The 18358-nt window shown below is 51.2% G+C and overlaps 1 protein-coding gene across 2 annotated transcripts in view; it reads right to left on the reverse strand.

Annotated features, from left to right (window-relative positions):
• HPSE2 (heparanase 2 (inactive)) overlaps positions 1-18358 on the reverse strand; it is a 272659-nt gene that overhangs the window by 89313 nt on the left and 164988 nt on the right. The window contains exons 4-5 of one of the 2 annotated variants that reach the window (XM_084633306.1): positions 9736-9909; positions 7177-7348 (exon numbers count right to left, since the gene is read on the reverse strand). In XM_084633306.1, the coding sequence (XP_084489432.1) occupies positions 7177-7348; positions 9736-9909 (346 nt within the window). The remainder of the gene's footprint in view (positions 1-7176; positions 7349-9735; positions 9910-18358) is intronic. The other variant, XM_084633307.1, reaches the window with a different exon arrangement.

Consider the following 18358-nt stretch of genomic DNA (forward strand, 5'->3'; position numbering starts at 1 on the left):
CACAGAAGGAAGTTCAGAGACAAGTAGCTAAATTCATTTTGAGAAGTACATGTTGATATTTATACATTAGTGAACCTGCAATCTGTCCTGTGGGTGTGACGTCATGGAGCTGCTATGTAATAATCTAAGCATACTGATATGTAACTTAGTTATTGAGATAGACTGTATAACATATACTGGGGGAAGGGGTATGGTTATCATATGCCCTTAATGCTTCAGTTCAATGGGGACTGTGCAAAGTGACACAATGACTGTCCCAATGAGAATATCCAGGCACACACTTGAAAGACAATGGGGAAAACTCTTCACTTTGAAAAGGAGTACTTGTGGCACCTTAGAGACTAACCAATTTATTAGAGCATAAGCTTTCGTGAGCTACAGCTCACTTCATCAGATGCATATCGTGGAAACTGCAGCAGACTTTATATATACACAGAGAATATGAACCAATACCTCCTCCCACCCCACTGTCCTGCTGGTAATAGCTTATCTAAAGTGATCATCAGGTGGGCCATTTCCAGCACAAATCCAGGTTTTCTCACCCTCCACCCCTCCACACAAATTCACTCTCCTGCTGGTGATAGCCCATCCAAAGTGACAACTCTTTACACAATGTGCATGACAATCAAGTTGGGCTATTTCCTGCACAAATCCAGGTTTTCTCACATCCCCCCCACCCCCATACACACACAAACTCACTCTCCTGCTGGCTGTCTCCAACAAACTGCAACACTTCAATCTCTCTGGTCACGCGATTACGGATATGAAAGTTGCTATTTTACAACAAAAAATCTTCAAATCCAGACTCCAGCGAGAAACTGCTGAATTGGAATTCATTTGCAAATTGGATACAATTAACTTAGGCTTGAATAGAGACTGGGAGTGGCTTAGTCATTATGCAAGGTAGCCTATTTCCCCTTGTTTTTTCCTACCCCCCCTCCCCCGACGTTCTTGTTAAACCCTGGATTTGTGCTGGAAATGGCCCACCTTGATTATCATACACAATGTAAGGAGAGTGGTCACTTTGGATAAGCTATTACCAGCAGGAGAGTGAGTTTGTGTGTGTGTGTGGGGGTGTGTGTGTGAGAAAACCTGGATTTGTGCTGGAAACGGCCCACCTTGATTATCATACACATTGTAAGGAGAGTGATCACTTTAGATAAGCTGTTACCAGCAGGAGAGTGGGGTGGGGGGAGGTATTTTTTCATGCTTTGTGTGTATAAAAAGATCTTATACACTTTCCACGGTATGCATCCGATGAAGTGAGCTGTAGCTCACGAAAGCTTATGCTCAAATAAATTGGTTAGTCTCTAAGGTGTCACAAGTCCTCCTTTTCTTTTATCAGATCAAAGGACTACAAACATTTAAAAGGTGACAGGATGCCTGTGAATGGGGGTGGCGGGTACTCAAAGGACTGGTCAGGGCAGGGGGAAGAGTACTGCTTTGTGAGTCAAGGGAAGATACTGTCACCCAAGCACAGAGACTTTGCAGAGGAGTCCATAGACCCAGATTCCAAGGCCAGAAATGACCACTGTGATCAGCTGGTCTGACGTCGTGCATTGCACAGGCCAGAGAACTTCCCCCAAAATAATTATTAGAGCAGAGCTTTAAAAAAAAATCCAATCTTGGATTTACAAATTGTCAGTGATGGAGACCCCACCGTGACCCTTGGCAAATTGTTCCAAGGGTTAATTACGCTCACGGTTAACAATTTACACCTTATTTCTAGTCTGAATTTGTCTAGCTTCAATTTCCAGCCACTGGATCATGTCACACCTATCTCTGCTAAACTGAAGAGCCAATTATTAAATATGTGTTTCCTGATAGGTACTTCTAGACTGTAATCAAGTAACCCCGTAACCGTTGCTCTTTTAAGATACACAGATTGAGCTCTTTGAGTTTATCACTATCAGACAGGTTTTCTAAACCATTTTTGTGGCTCTTCTCTGCCCCCTCTCCAATTTATCAACTTCCTTCTTGAGCTGTGAGCACCAGAACTGGCAAAGGATTCCAGCACTGGCCACACCAGTGCCACATACTGAGGTAAAAGAACCTCTCTGCTCTACTTGAGATTCCCCTGTTCATGCAGCCCAGGATGGCATTAGCTCTTCTGGCCACAGCATCACACTGGGAGCTGACGTTCAGCTGATTATCCACTATGATCCCAAAATCTTTGTCAGAGTCCCTGCTTCCCAGGACAGAGTCCCCCGTCCTGTAAGTACGGCCCTGCGTCAGTGGTTCTCAACCCGCAGCACAATCAGCACCGGCCCATGTGACATCCTCAGGGCCATACAGGTAGTATATATATTCTGTGGATGCAGCCCATATAACACAGAGAGAGCTGCATATGTAGCCCAGGGTGGTAAACAGGTTGAGAACCACTGGCCTACATTCTTTGCTCCTAGATGCATACATTTACATTTAGCCATATTACAATGCCTATTGTTTGCTTGCACCCAGCTCACAGAGGTAAAATGACCTCCGTAGTCCTATTCTCCTGTTTATGCATCCCAGGATGGCATTAGCTTGTTTGGCCACAGGTAGCTCATGTTTAGCTGATTACCACCGTGACCCCCAAATCTTTTTCAGAGTCACAGTTTCCCAGGACAGAGTCCCCTATTCTGTAAGTACGGCCTACATTCTTTGCTCCTAGATGCATACATTTACATTTAGCCATATTGAAACGCAGATTGTCTGTTTGCACCCAGTTTACCAAGCAATCCAGATCATTCTGAATCAGTGACCTGTGCTCTTCATTACTTACCCCTCCCACAATTTTTGTGTTATCTGCAAGCTGTATCAGTGATAATATTATGTTTCTGTCCATGTCACAGAGAAACATGTTAAATAGCATATGGCTAAGAACCAATTCCTGCAGGACCCCAATGAAAGGAAACATACACTCAATGATGATCCCCCAAGATGATGAGAGTTTTAGCTGCATGGGTGGAGAGAAAAGGCCAGATCCTAGAAATACGCAGGAAGAATCTGTATAGTATGTCATCACTATTACCTTTATTAACCAAACTTGTAATCTCATCAAAAAAAGACAGCAACTTAGTTTGACAGGATCTATTTTCTATAAACTCATGTTGATTGACGTTAATTATATGTTCTTTAATTCTTCATTAATTGAGTCCTGTATCAGCTGCTCAATTATCTTGTCCAGAATCAATGTCAGACTGAAAGGGCTTTAATTACCCAGGTCATCCTGTTTACCCTTTTAAAATATTGGAACATTAGCTTTCTTCCTGTCTTCTGGAACTTCCCAGGATTCCAAGATTTATTGAAAATCAACATTAATGGTCCAGCGAGCTCCTTGGCCAGCTCTTTGAATACTCTTGGAGGTAAATTACCTGGACCTACTGGTTTAAAAATGTCTAACTTTAGTAGCACCTGTGTAACATCCTCCTGAGATGCTAGTGGAATGGCCAGGGTGTTACCCTCAGATGTTGAGACTATGTCATTGGGTTTTTTCCCCAGACACAGAACAGAAATATTTATTGAACACTTCTTGTTTTTCTGCATTATTGTTGAGAATTCTACAATTTCCATACAGTAAACTTAGGAAACACTCCAGTGACCACAGAACCCCACAGCCCATCTCTTCAACAACAGGGGCTGCCGCAAGCACATCACCCTGGCCTCTCTGCTCTCTCCACGGGCTACGATACGTTCAAAGGGAGGATAGAGATGGGGAGCGGGAAGCAGGGCTAGCCTTCTCACAGCACGCCTGCCGCACGTGGAGGGCGGGTGGGGGGGTCCCAGTTCCATGAACGGATGGGTGTCCCGACCTTGAGACTGGCGTCCATTGTCTGCTTTGTGTGCTGTGCTTCAAGCAGAAGCCAGGAGCGTTCAGAGGCCTATGTGACATCGCGCTATGAGCCACAGGAGCCAGATGCGCTCCAGGAACACGTGTGGCTACAACAGAGGTACACGTGCTTTACCATTAGCGATCCAGAGTGACGCTGAAGAGTCGGCACTCCTGCCAGCTTGGCGAGGCCTGCGACCCTGAGTCTTCGAGCGGCTGCCAGAGCACTTGGGAATTCCAGAGCCCATGGACGCCTTTGGGCAGTGTCGACAGTGCAGCTCTATTGCCTACTTCTTTCCCAGCACTCAAGGGTGCGTCGGCCACGCATTACTCCATGTGCCAAAGCCTGAGCTGCTATTAAAATCTACATGAATTCCTTACAATCCCACAACTTTTTCCCAAGCAAAGAACTCTGCCGTTCTGGGATTCCTAGTCCTGTGAGCTCAGTAGGTAGCTAACATGTCTGTTCTCCAACAGCTCAGGCTCCATGAATGGGCTAATTAACACCTCATCAAACTGGACTGTTTGTTGTGCCTGCAGAAATTCCCTCTTGCACCTGTGCACTCACAAGTCTCCACTGCTAGTCTCCTGCACAGCCGGCAGCAGCCAGGAAGCTAAAGAAGCAATGTCTCATCTCCCTGCAATCTGTTCTTGGTCATCTTAAATCCAAGTATCAGTTCTTGTCTCCCAGTGTGAGCACACGGCTCACTGCGCAGTTAACACCGACACTCCCCTGACGCTGGCCAGGCATTTCACCTCTCACTGTGTGCCCTCACCCTTAACATGGGCAGTGATCCTCCCTCCCTCCCTCCCAGGGCCTGTGAGGAATCAACAACTAGCTTGGAGCTGTACAGAGCCTAGGTCTGAGTTTCAGGTTGGGCTCTTTGCTGGGCACAGAATGCCTTTGTCGCGGCACCTTGCCCAGCATTGTCAGCACTGAGAAATTATAACCAATAATCAGAATCACAAAGCTCCCTGTGGACCAGAGCCTGCTGGTTTCCTCCAGCCTCACCGTGCTCCAGCACTGTGAGAACAGCCTAGGCTGAGGGTGAGACAGGCATGACTGTCACCCCCATTCTGCATCCCAGCCCTTCCAGCAGTGTCACCAGTGAAGTGTTCACTTGAGCTCCAAGACAAATCCAGGAACAGCAGCAATCTGCCCATCCCTGATCCCCCTCCAGAACAGCCAGGACCCGTTAGCCATCTCTGGGCCCACTCATCCCGGGAGAGGGGTGCCGTGCTCAGTAGTCGCAGAGGGCCCTTGATGCTAGAGACAGAGCCTCTCTTATTCCGGATACGTCTACACTTGGAGTTGGGAGTGTGAGTCTCAGCTCAAGACACACTCCTGTTAACTCTAACCTAGCTAGTGTGCCGAGGGTGGGAGTGGCGGGAGGGACTATGGGTCGGAGGCCACAGGGACACACTCAGGGCAGCCAGCGCCTCTAGCCACAGTGGCACGAGCAGCATACTCATGTCCAGCACAGAGCTGGCATGGGTAGGCCTGCTCCAGCCTGGCCTCAGCCCCAACTCCAGTGCTGACACGGGTCCCCTCAATGCCAGGTCCACGGGCCCCTTCAGCACCCTTCCTGCGCTCCCTGTCTGGAGAGCTCAGACACTTAAAGGCACAGCTCCCGCACCCGGGGGGAGGCGACCGTGAGTTTACACCTTTTCATTCCCTGGATGCTGGGGCTGGCCAGGACCCAGGTCAGCTCTGGACACAACTTAGAGCAGCCTCATGCCTTGGCCCCTTGGTTCCTAGACACAGCCACTAGGTCAGAACCTTGGAGTGGGGGTGGCAGAGACACACGGAGGCAGTGGAATCTCAGGGGGCTGCTTAAGGCAGCTCTACGGCTCCTCTGTGCTGCTGGAACAGAGCTGAGGATCTGGTCGGAGCTCTCTCCTTGGTGCACCAGGGATTATGTTCGTGTGCTGTTTATTGTCTATGGCAGATTATTCGTGCAGCTGTTAATGAAGTCTGGACCTAACTCCGCTCCCAGCGGAGTCCACTAGCAACCTCCCCTTGCCCAGCCCCCATACTGCAGCTTTTGTTCACAGTCCTTCAGGGAACTGCTGCCACAGAACAATGGTCCTGTTCAGCACGATGCAAATTCCTTTTCGCTGGAAGCTCCTGCATCTCCCATGTTTCTGTGGCTGTCCTGTGTCTTCTCCAGCTGTTGGTGTCCATCACCGCCTCGTCTCCTCTTCTGCTATCCCCTTCCACTATGGCTGCTCCCTTCTCTCTGGCCTGCCTCACTTCTAGTCCCGGCAGAACCTCGCTGCCCCCTTCCTCATACATATGAAGACGTGAGACGACAGCACGCATGCCCGTCAGCACCTCCACTGGCTCCTGGACACCCTTCGGCAGCTCCCGGGAGTTCAGAGCTGAAATGCAGGGGATGGCTAATGCCATCCAGGAATCTCTGATTCTGAGAGGTGCCAGCGGGACTTGGCTGTTTGGTGCCTTTTAACGGCACAGCCAGTCTGCCAGAGGATCTTCTTCTCCAAGATGAGGGGAGGGACCTTCCCCAGCCCTGGCCTCTGCTTCAGAAGTGGAAAGCAGGGATTTAGCCCTTCTGCTGTAGCTCAGGGAAATCATGTAAGTGGCTTAGGGTCATAGTCAAAGCAAACGATTATTAGCAAGAACTCTGACAATGACTGGAGCACTGTCCCCAGCTCTACACCTTGCCTGTGCTCTGGACGGAGCAAGCAGAGCGCTTGGCACAAGGCAAAGTCTGGCAGCACGCTAACCGACATGTGCCAGGCCCCTCCTCCCTGCGCTGATCTGAATGGCAGGATGAGGAGACAGGACACTCCAAACAGAGCAGGAAAGCAGCATCTCTCTGAAACATGCTTCTCCTGTCCTCTGAAGAGACTGCGATGAGGCACACTCCCTCACTTGTTGCACTTACTGTCTAATTATTACCACCATTGTTATTATCATCTCTCTAGCTCTTGTGTTAGAAGGTTCCAGTCAGGCTCAAGGCCCCTGGTTCTTGGTTCGGCATAAACATATCGGAGGCAGAATCCCTGTCTGAGGAGCTCCTTCCCTAAACGGACTGTGTGTGGATGACAGTGTCATAGCATGGAGGCACAACACTCAGAGTTAAGAATGGGCGTATCTGTACGCGCCCGGCTCTGCTCCCCGTGGATTCTGGGCCACCATGCCCCCACTCCAGACGTTCTTTACCACGCGGGGACCCTTGGCCTCCTTCGCGCCATTACACGGAGTGACAAACAGCAGTGCACCAAGCTTGCCCAGCAAGAGACTCAGTGCATCTGCAGGGGTGGGACTTGGACTTGTTTGGCCTCCATCAGCCTTGGTGAGGGGAGATTTGAGGACCTGGGATCTAACCCGCATCACTTACCCCTCCAGGAGAGTGATGACGTTCTTTCTGGGCCGCCCAATGTTGGGCCCATAGAGGCTGGCTCTGGTGTAGGTGCGGATAAGCTGCAGCAGGCTCTTCAGCTGGATATAGTCCTTCCCCAGCTGACTGCCATTCACGGTACGGCCAGTCAATGTCCGATAGTTGTTGGGTTCTGGGAAAATAAACAACAACAAGCCCACTCAGCCCTTCTGGAGAAGGTCACCCAGCTCATGCACCCCACCCAACAAAGAGCCACAGCAGGGGACCTCCCGGCTGTTTATACTGCAGCACCTAGCTGGCAGAGCCCACTAGTGTAAACACAGGCGAGGTCTCTACTGAAAACACCCCAGGGCCACAGCCCCAGCTCTGCAGGGCTTCGGTGCAGACACTTCCCACAGCACTGGGTGGGAGCTCCAGTCCATGCAGGTAACCCACCTCCCCGAGAGGCAGGATTCTGTCCATCTCGTGCTGTCTACACCGGGGCTTAGCTTGGCTTAACAATGTCTCTCCGGGGGCGCAGGGATTTTCACAGCCCTGGGAGAAGCTACGCTGACATACCTTTTCAGTGCAGACCCGCCCACAGCGTATGCTGACAGAAGGAGATTTTCTATGCTGGAGGAACACCACCATCCAAACGACATTAGCTATGGCCAGGGCTACACTTAAATATGAGGTCGACCCAGCTATGTTACTCAGGAGTGTGAAAAAGCCACTCTCCTGAGCAGTGCCGCTAAGCCGACCTAACCACTATACAGACAGCACGAGGGCACCCTTGCCACTGCCCCTCGGCAAGGTGGATTCACTCCAGCAATGGGACCCCTCCCCGCACGCTAGCGAGTGGTTTAAGTCAGTGGTTCTCAAGCAGGGTACATGTACCCCTGGGGTATACAGAGCTCTTCCAGGGGGCACATCAACTCAGCTAGAGATTTGCCTAGTTTTACAGCAGGCTACATCAAGCACTAGCAGAGTCCGTACAAACTGAGGCTTCATGCAGACCAGGACTGGTTCATTCTGCCCCATACACTGTACGCTGACATGTACCTACAGTGTTTCTAATCCAGTTGATTTATTTTACAATGATATGGTAAAAAGGAGAACCTAAGCCGCTCTTCAGTACCAGTGTGCTAGGACACGTCTGCATTTTTATGCCTGATTTTGGAAGCAAATCATTTTTGAGTGAGGTGAAAATTGGGGGGTACTCAAGACAAATCAGCCTCCTAAAAGGGTACAGTACAGAAACTCCTCACTTAACATCCTAGTTATGTTCTTGAAAAATGCAACTTTAAGCGAAACAATGTTAAGTGAATCCAATTTCCCCATAAGAATTAATGTAAATGTGGGGGGGTTAGGTTCCAGGGAAATTTTTTTCACGAGACAAAAGACATTATATACATATACAGTATAAGTTTTAAATAATTTTAAAGAAACAATTTAATACTGTACTTACCAATGATGATTGTGAAGCTTGGTGGAGGCAGGGGCGTAGCAGGGTGGGGGCATGAGGCCTTGCCCCGCTCTGCCTGTCTGGCATTCCAGCCGGGGAGCAGGCAAGCCCCTGTGCCCCGACTCCGCTCCCTGGCAGGAGCGCTGGGCAGTCAGAACAGGGGAGCCAAACAACGTTATAAGGGAACATTGCAGGACTTTAAAGGAGCATGTTCTCTAATGGCGTAGCGACCTAAGAACGTTTACTGGGACGACGTTAAGTGAGGAGCTGCTGCAGTCTGGAAAGGCTGAGAGCCCCTGGTTTAAGTGTGGACGTAGACGGTGCCAACAGAAGCACTCTGGTATCACCGGGGTTGTATCAGAACTGCTGTGTCGCTGGTGGGTGCGGGTTTCACGCCCTGTCCGACACAGCTCGGCCAGCGTCAGTTTTAAATGTGGAGCAGGCCAGAGAGGCAGGAGGGATATAGGAATAAATGGGTGCTGTGAGCTCCCCTTGCCGCCCTTCCCCAGCCTGGGGTTCAATCTGCAGGTTTTCCTGAACTGGGAAGAAGGCGGAGAGGTGGCCTTACTACTCCTTTCCACCCTGGCAACCTGGGGCCAGCTGAGGGCTAATGGGCACAGGGGCTGGAACTGGGGGTGCCGGAGTGGCTTCCATTAGATACAGGATTTACAGTTTGGTTCAATGGCTCTCGGCACCCCCACTGTACACATTATTCCAGCGCCCCTGTTTCCTTCGCTGCGTCTCCTGTAGCTAGTTATCGCAACTGTCCTTTCTGCCCCGCCGGCCCACGCCGTGGCTTGTCTGCACTCCCATGGCACGCCCCGCTGTGACAGGCAGTGAGCTGTGTGGAAGCGTTTCTGATCGTGAAATACCAGCAGACAGGAGCGTTCAGACAGGAGCCCATTACACGGACGTTACAGAGATGCCCTTCTGAAGCTAGCTGGGTCTCCAACAGTGCGCACTTCCTCACAGCAGGGTCCTTTCAGTCCCCTCTGAATGGCTAAGGGCAAAGCGTCCTGCAAGTGTTCGGTACGAAGGGGGAACTGACCCTTCCCTTCCTGCCACAGCGAGCGACACTCTGAGGAGCTGCAGGCGAGCTGGCCAGACACACTCACCGTTGCCTAGCTCCCAGGAGATGTTGTATTTCTTGCTGGCACTGTACTTCAGCAGGCTGAGTGCATTGGAGCTGTTCCAGGAGTTATTTGGATTTCGGCGCAGGGCATTCAGCGCAAAGATCAGGTGGAGGCCAGAGCAGTCGGCGAAGTTATAGAGTTTGTCTAGAGACCTGGCTGGGAAGAAACGAAAACCAGCTTGTAACTCAAATGAAAGAAAAGTACCAGGCGTTCCAGACCCTCTGCTCCTGTCCGTCAGCTCTGCCTCTGATGTCAAATGCTGACCTGTGGCACCTCGTAGTGAGCTGAAGTGGCCTCCCACTGAGCCAGAGCAGGAGAAACCATGCTCAGAGCCCAGGTGGGCAGAGCCAGGCCATGCCCGCCCCTCCCTCAGGAAGCTAAGAGGCGAGACAGGAAGTGTAAAGGATGGGTCCTCGAGCTCAGCTGGGCTGCAGCTGCTGGAGGAGATGGATGCCTTCTGCCTGCTCCCGAGGCTGGACCGAAGGGGAGCCCCGCCAAGCTGAGCACTGGCCAGAGCTGCTGGAGCTGCCAGCTGACCCATACACTGAGGAGTCGCTGGGCCTGCCGCTGGCTACCTACCCTGGGGAGATGGAGGACCCACAGATCCGGGGGCACCGCGCGGCGAGGGTACAAAGTGGGCCAAGGACAGTCGACTCCAGTCCGGCGGCGTTGCTGCCTGAAACCCGGTCAGCGTGTTGCAGCTGGATTCCCTGCTGACCCAGTGCGACGCACTCTGCCACTGTTAGGGCTGGGCTGGGACCCAGTGCAGTAGGGTGGGTCCGGGTGACCCACTGCCGGGCCACCCCTGGGGTGGCAGCCACCTCACCTTGGGCCAGGAGGCCTGTGTTACTCTACTGTCCGCCAGAACTAGGATGCTAGACCCTGACTGCTCTGTGCTGCCAAGGGCCTGGGCCCCTAGACTGTTCACTGCTCTGCCCTGCCTGCGGGATGAGCACCTAGACTGCTTTGTGCGCTACCTAGCCTGCGCTTCCTAGACTGTTTGGTGCTTTTCCCTGCCCAAGAGCCTGAGCCCCTAAACCTTTACTGCTCTGCGCTGCCCAAGGGCCAGAGCACACAGACTACCTAGAGCCTGTGTGACATTATTGACTTGAACTGGGACCATATAGAACATGATTGCAACCAAGGTCCTGGAGTGGCACCAAATCTTGTATAAAGGGGGTCAAATGAGGTGTCTAAGACGAGGTTATGGTTTGCTGGTTAGGATTATGCAATCTGTTTGCGTGTATCATTTTTGTATTTAAAGTTATAAGTTTTGGCTCTGTACTGTCTGTTTTTCAAACTTATGCTCTGCTTCTGGGGGACACCCCAGACAAGTTGGTGTCAGCTCTGCCTGGCCAGCTTGATGGCCCATTAAGGACCATCAGCTACACAACTGACCCATTGAGAGAAGGCAGACATGCCTTGCGACTCAGCAAGGTGTGCAGGGACCTGCCTATGGACAGAACTCTGAGGTGTTTCCAGGCTGTGGGATGGGCAGCTTGTCCTTGGGACAAAGAAAGCAGAGACCACATGGCAAGAGACTATAAAAACCTGCTGCAGCTCCTCCATCTTGTCTTCAATCCTGCTTCTGACCTCTGGAGGGACTTTGCTACAAACGGAAACTCTACACAAAGGTCTGATGACCCACCCCAGCTGGGGATGTTCTCCAGAGACTTGATTTGAACCTGCAGCTTATTCCATCATTGCAACAAGCCTGAACCAAGAACTTTGCCATTGCTGTGTGTCATTGATTCCATTTAACCAATTCTAGCTCTCATCTCTATCTTTTTCCTTTTATGAATAAACCTTTAGATTTTAGATGCTAAAGGATTGGCAACAGCGTGATTGGTGGGTAAGATCTGATTTGTATATTGACCTGGGTCTGGGGCTTGGTCCTTTGGGATCGAGAGAACCTTTTCTCTTTTACTGGGGTATTGGTTTTCATAACCATCTGTCCCCATAATGAGGTGGCACTGGTGGAGATACTGGGAAACTGGAGTGTCTAAGGGGATTGCTTGTGTGACTTGTGGTTAGCCAGTGGGGTGAAACCAAAGTCTGCTCTGTTTGGCTGGTTTGGTTTGCCTTGGTGTGCATAGAAACCCCAGCCTTGGGCTGTAACTGCCCTGTTCTAAGCAATTTGTCCTGAATTGGCACTCTCCTGTTGGGTCCCTCCAGAACCAGCATCGTTATAGCCTGCCTGGCCTGAAAGCCAGAGCCCCTTCAGGCTGTGAGTCCACTCCACCCTGCCACCAGAGCCCTAGATCCTCACACCAGACTTTGCTTATTCCCTGCCCACGGATGTAGTGAGCCAGAGTGGGAGGAACCACCACGAACCCGCTACACACCTACAATCAGGTAAATGCATGTGACCTTTTAAACTGGGCAAAACTCCTCCTAGACCCTGAAGTCTGGGCACGCTTCACAATTGCATCGAACCAAGGACCATGCCTGGGGAGTCGCTGCACCTAGACCACCAGATAGAGAGGTGGCTTCAAAAGCAGCCATTATTGGCCAGGATGCTGCAACCTTTCCTCTGCGATGCACCTCCCCATGCTTTGCCCAGCTGGGTCGTACCCAGGCTCGGCTCCTGCACACACTGCACTGGGGCTGCCTTGGAAAGCAACAGAAAACTTCAGCTGACACAAAATGCAGCCGCTCCCCTCCCAGGTTGAATGAGCTTCTGCCAGGTGTTCACTCTGGGAGCCTCTCAAAGGCATGGCTCCAGTCTTTCAAACACCACCTCAGAGCCGGCGCTAGGCGTAAGCAGACTCAACAACTATTGAGGGCCCCAAGCAGCTCAAGGCCCCCCCCATTAATTATTAGTATGTGTTTGGGGGTGGGGAGAAATATTCCTGCTACGGCCTCCAATGGGCTAGCCCTGGCATTGCCCCAGCCCTGGCACTGCCCCAAATGCTCTGCCACCTGGCTGCCTGGGGGAATGGCTGAGGACAGGTCTGTTTTGGTTTTAAGTTTAACACTAATGTGGTTCTCTGTGGTTCAAACGTCTGAGTTCAGGCTTCCGAAGTGCCGTGCTCCAGCGCAGAGAACCCTGTTGCACTCCCCTAGCCAAGTTAGTAAGAGAATCCCGCATACAGCTACTTCCATCCCCCGTCAACTCTCCCGCCCCACCCCACTCACAAGTGCTATGGGTCATATTGGGTGACACCACCCTACCTCCAGACAATCAACAACAACTAAACAGTCTGACCAGGGCTGACCGGGAACGCTGTCATTCATTCTTCAGGTTTGATATGTTCTCCTAGACAATGTTCGTAGTCACCAAACAGTGTGTTTCTTTGAGGGTGTGAAATTTCATGGCCGTGTTCTACAAACATGTTTGGAAAAAGAGGGATACCCCGCCTGAAATCTGTAAAAGAAGATTTGTTTCCAGCCTGTAGCTTAGGGACAGAAATTCCAGCACATGGGCACTGCAGGGACACCAGGCATGCTGAGAACTATCACTCCTGGTACCTTCCCCTCAAAATAGTCACGTGCAAACCGATTTAGAAGACCACAAAGGTCCCACTGAAAAGACAATCCTGGTGTAACCTTCATTTTGGAACCACGATCATGGTCTTCATAATAAAACAAACGTTGCTAGAAGAGACATGATGAAGCATATCCATGGTATGAGGGATGCCACACCCAGAAGCCACAGTGCTGGGGGCAGGGCTTAATTTGTAATTAAAGAGGTGCCGGGACTCAAGCAATTAGGTGCTGGGGCTCAAGCAATTTTTTTTACTTTCATAGCTGATGTGCCAGAGCACAGGTGCCAGGACTGTGGACTGCCAAGCCCAGAGGTGCCAGCCAGGGCTCAGCCCTGGCAAGAATTAAGCTGAAACACAGAATGTGCAGCGCAGGCCATTCAGGTTGGCACCTCCTGCAATACTGTGCCCCAAAGACTGTGCTCTGGGTCAGACTGGGTGACACAAGCCTTCACCACCCTGCCGTGCTGCGTTGGAGAGGAAGGCGATCTGCTCTCCTCATCTAAAACCGGGGTCTCCTCACACCAGAGGGCGCCAGCAGCCCCGTCTGGGCTCTGGCAGCACAGAGCCTGCTGTCAGAGGCTTTGGGATTTTCTGTGTATAGTTCCTCGAATCGATACCCTTCTCCGAGTAGCTTCTAAGTGATGGTGAGTGCATGACGGATTGTCTCGGAGCAGCCTCTTCCTTCAGCCCCTCCTTCACCATTTCTGCACACAGGCCACCGCTTTCTCAGGAGTCCTACACCTACTAAATCTGACACAGACAACCATAAATCTGAGACACTGAAAAACATCCTGCAAGCAGGGCCTGCTGTCCCATCTCGCACAGAACGGGATGGGGGCAGGGAACTGGAGAAAACAGCCACAGCCACAGAGGAGAAAAGAGGTCAGCAGATGCTAAATAGACACAGGCTGCAGCATGTTTGTTCTGTGGAAATATTTATGGAGCAAACTGCTTCCTCGCTTCCCTGGGGTGAATTTACCGTCCTCCTCAGGTCGTCGTTCGTGGGCGCATGGCAAGCACAGCAATTTTGGTGCATGTGAAAGTTGCAAACTGGGCAGAGGACAAGCCAGCAGCCGAGCACCGCTCTCAGCCGCATGCCGCTTGCTCTGTGCATGTTGTTTGTGTGTTCACGGTATCCAAGTGTGGCTGTGAAATACTTTGACGGAAGTCCTGGGAAGTTTTTCCCAGCTAATTACATCCTCATTCTCTCCACACTCTGTGCTTTCTAGGGTGAGGTGTAGGGCTGGGGGGAGACACACGGGCAAGTTTTAAGTGGAATCAGGTGCTGCTATCCCTGCAGGGAAGTCTGGAGAATGTCAGAGCCCTTCGAGTAACAGGTACTGGCAGACACACATGGAGCACTTCCCACAGAGCCTAGCCGCCTCGCCAACACTCCAGTGCTCACTCGCATTTTCCTCTTGTGTCTATTTTAATTGGGCCATTTACTGGGTTCTTTCTCTTTGGAAAGTTATCAGCTAAGTGCTAGGATTTGGTGCAGGCTGTTCTGTGAATGTGCAGGGAGCAGGAGCGACCATTTCCTCTTGCCTCCCCCACAGCCTGACAGAAAGCATATCATCTCTGAAAAGCCCTCGGATGCCAAGGCGCGCAGGGTAGGGAAATGCGAGGCCTGGAGAACAGCCCCCAAGGCTCCCCCCTAACATACGCTCAGAACCACAGAGTAAAAGGAACGTTAAAGAGGAAGGCACCAGGAAGGAGTCATGTGCTTTTAAGATGCAGAGAGCTGGAACAATTGTGCAGGAGCCGGAGGGATGGCTGGCCACGAGGGGCTGGCTGGGGAGCTGGGAACCATGTTCAGGGGTCAGAAGATCCCACCTGTGAGTGCACAGGCACCAGGAGAATTAATGTAACCATGGAGATCACTATTGTGTTTCCTGGGTATGAAATGAGTGAGGGAAAGAAGCCTGAAGGTGCACTGAGAAGCCTGAGGACTCCAGCAGACAGCCCTCTGCTCTGGACCCTCGTTCCCGCACTGATGATGTAATGCTAAAGTTGGCTAAAGCAGCCTACAGAGAAACGCTAAAACTCCAGCTTCATTCATTATCAGCACGCTGCACCCATTGCGTGTGCTGGGAAGAATGAATTCTTCACCTGCCACAATGGGTCAGTTGAATTGGAAATAGACACAATCCATTTCCTGTTATTTGGGAGACTCTTTGAGTTACTAGAACCTGGTCCCTGGAACAAGGGATGGAATTTTATAATCTAGTTCTTTTTCATTTTGATCCCACCTCCTGGTTCTGCCCTCCCCCGCTCAAGTCCCCATGCCCATGTGCAGAGCTGCATGCCACCCCGCCTCCAACCTCCAAATGTATGTCCATCAGTTTACCGACCCCCTCGGCCTCCTGCAGCTCCCTCCCTCCACCTATGCCTGGAGCCCATTGTGGGTCAATTTACATTTCTAAACATTTTAAAATTGTGTAAAGCTCTGATCAGTAGAGGTGTGAAAACCAGTCACTCTCAACAAGAACAGGTCACACACACCGTGGGAGAGGTCCTCCTATCTCTGTGGTTCATCCACCTCCTGAGAGGTGGCAGCTAGGTCAACCAAAGAATCCTTCTGTCCAGCTAGCGCTGTCTCCACAGGGGGTTAGGCCAGCATGGCTCTATCTCTCAGGGCCGCGGATGTGTCACACCCCTGAGTCGGAGATATTCTGGTGTAAGTTTTCAGGGTAGACCAGCCCCTTGTGAATCCTCAAGAAGCAAAAAGGGCTGTTACTTAGATGGGGAAACTTAGGTGTCCTTCCCAAATATGTATTTATTGTGAATTATGGTGTATAATTTTGAAAATGTTTAAATTCACAAAACCCCAGCTGAGCATTCTATTGCCATGCATATTTTTATTGCCATAAAATGCCCGCCAGGCTGGCTGAAGAGTGTTTGACAGACACAGTGGCAATAAAAGAGCACCCAAGCTGGCTATCATATCACTGTGCCCTGCTACTTCTCAGTGTTTCCATCATATTTTCAAGATTAGAAGTTAACTAAGAAAACAATGGGCAATATTTTTCTGATTTCCTCCTCTGAGCTCGACGAACGAAGAATATAAGGAGGGGGATTGAGTCTAGGCCTCCTGGCAATTAGCCAGCCGAATGCCCAGCTATCCACTGTGCCAACTTGTGAATGTGAGCTCTGCTTGTTAATTTATTTCCTCAAAGCTGATACCCTGCAGCTGCAGGAGTTCATTCTGGAAGATCACAGATGGAATATCTGCCCACAAACTGCCACTAGCTTCTCAGCATTGCAGCGGGAAAGAGAGCCCTGACTAAAGCTCAACTAGCTTATTGGCTGAGCCTCTTGGCCACGTTGGATGCCTGTGCTGTCTCCTGCCAAGTTTCCTGATCATTACCTTTCTATGAGGTCATACGCCAGCTCTGCACGATATTGAGAAGCAAGCGACTAGCAAACAGGGCAAACCAAGATGGAGCCCCAGGTTCTGACATTAGAAATGGACAAGACTCTGCTGAGTACACATTTCCCATCAAACTGTAGGGGTTACATGCAGTGTTCCCTCTAATTTTTTAATGTCCATGTGCGGAATGAATTTTGTTGTGTGTGACACATCACCTTCATAGTGGTGCATATAACAAAATGCATGTGGTGGGGCGGGTGCCAAGGGGTTCAGAGTGTGGGAGGGGGCTCAGGGCTGGGGTAGAGGCTTGGGGTGTGTGGGGAGTGTGCAGGCTCTGGGGTGAGGCCAGGGATGAGGGGGTTGGGGTGCGGAAGGGGGGTCAAGGCTGGGGCAGAGGGTTGGGGTGGTACAGGCTCTGGGGTGGGGCTGGGGATGAGGCGTTTGGGGTGCAGGCTCCCCCAGGGCTGTGGTGGGGAGAGAGGACTCCCCCCACTCCTCTCTCACTGCAGCAGCTTGAGGCCGGGGGAGAGGTGCTGCTCCCCGGCCAAGGCAGCTCCAGCGGACCTGGGTCGGGGGAGGGGCTCCTCTCCCGGGGCCGTGGCAAGTCCGGGGCAGGTCCGTGCTGGGGCCGGCGGGGAGGGGCACCTCTCCCCGCCGCGGCAGGTCCGTGCTGTGGGAGAGGCATCTCTCCCCGCAGCAGTCCTGAGCCCCTGCACAGGGCTTAATAGGCAGCTGCCCGGCTGCGCAGCTTAGAGGGATCTAAGGTTACCTGTTCTTATTTTTTATGTTGAATCTGAACAAAAGAGGAGGTATCGTGGGCCACTCCAGCTACGCAGAGGGTGCTCTCCAAAGAAGACTGTTTATGGGCACGGGATGGCCCGGGAATCCTCCAGGGAGCTCTCCAGGAAGCTTTTATGGAGGTACTCTGCAATCCTTTGCAGAAGGTTTCTGGGAAGGGCTGCCTTATTTCATTCACCACAGTAGGACACTTTCCCATGCCACTCCACTATTAACTCTTCTGGCATCATAGAATATCAGGGTTGGAAGGGACCTCAGGAGGTCATCTACTCCAACCCCCTGCTCAAAAAGCAGGACCAATCCCCAATTTTTGCCCCATATCCCTAAATGGCCCCCTCAAGGATTGAACTCACAACCCTGGGTTTAGCAGGCCAATGCTCAAACCACTGAACTATCCCCCCCCCCCACAACATTGCAGCATAAGGACCAGGTCTGTACCCAGATGCTTGCAGCATCTGCTCCCTTGCTGCCTCTGTTACCTTCAGGAGAGTGATATCACACAGGGTACCTATGGGAAATGAGGGAAGTTTTCAGTGCTAGCCCTTAAACCGCAAACAATTCAACAAATAATCTGCTCTGTTTGGTGAAATCTGGGTCACACAACCACGCTTTCCCAAACATAGAATCATAGGACAAGGGACCTTGAGAGGTCGCCTAGTCCAATCCCCTGCACTCAAGGCAGGACTAAGTATTATCTAGACCATCCCTAACAGGTGTTTGTCCAACCTGCTCTTAAAAATCCCCAATGATGGAGATTCCACAACCTCCCTGGGCAATTTATCCCAGTGCTTAACCACCCTGACAGTTAGAAATTTTTTCCTAATGTCCAACCTAAACTGCCCTTGCTGCAATTTAAGCCCATTGCTTCTTGTCCTATCCTCAGAGGTCAAGAACAACAGTTCTTCTCCCTCCTCCTTGTAACAACCTTTTATGTACTTGAAAACTGTTA

The sequence above is a fragment of the Lepidochelys olivacea genome (genome assembly GCF_965140295.1).
Source record: "Lepidochelys olivacea isolate rLepOli2 genome assembly, chromosome: 7".
NCBI lineage: Eukaryota > Metazoa > Chordata > Testudines > Cheloniidae > Lepidochelys > Lepidochelys olivacea.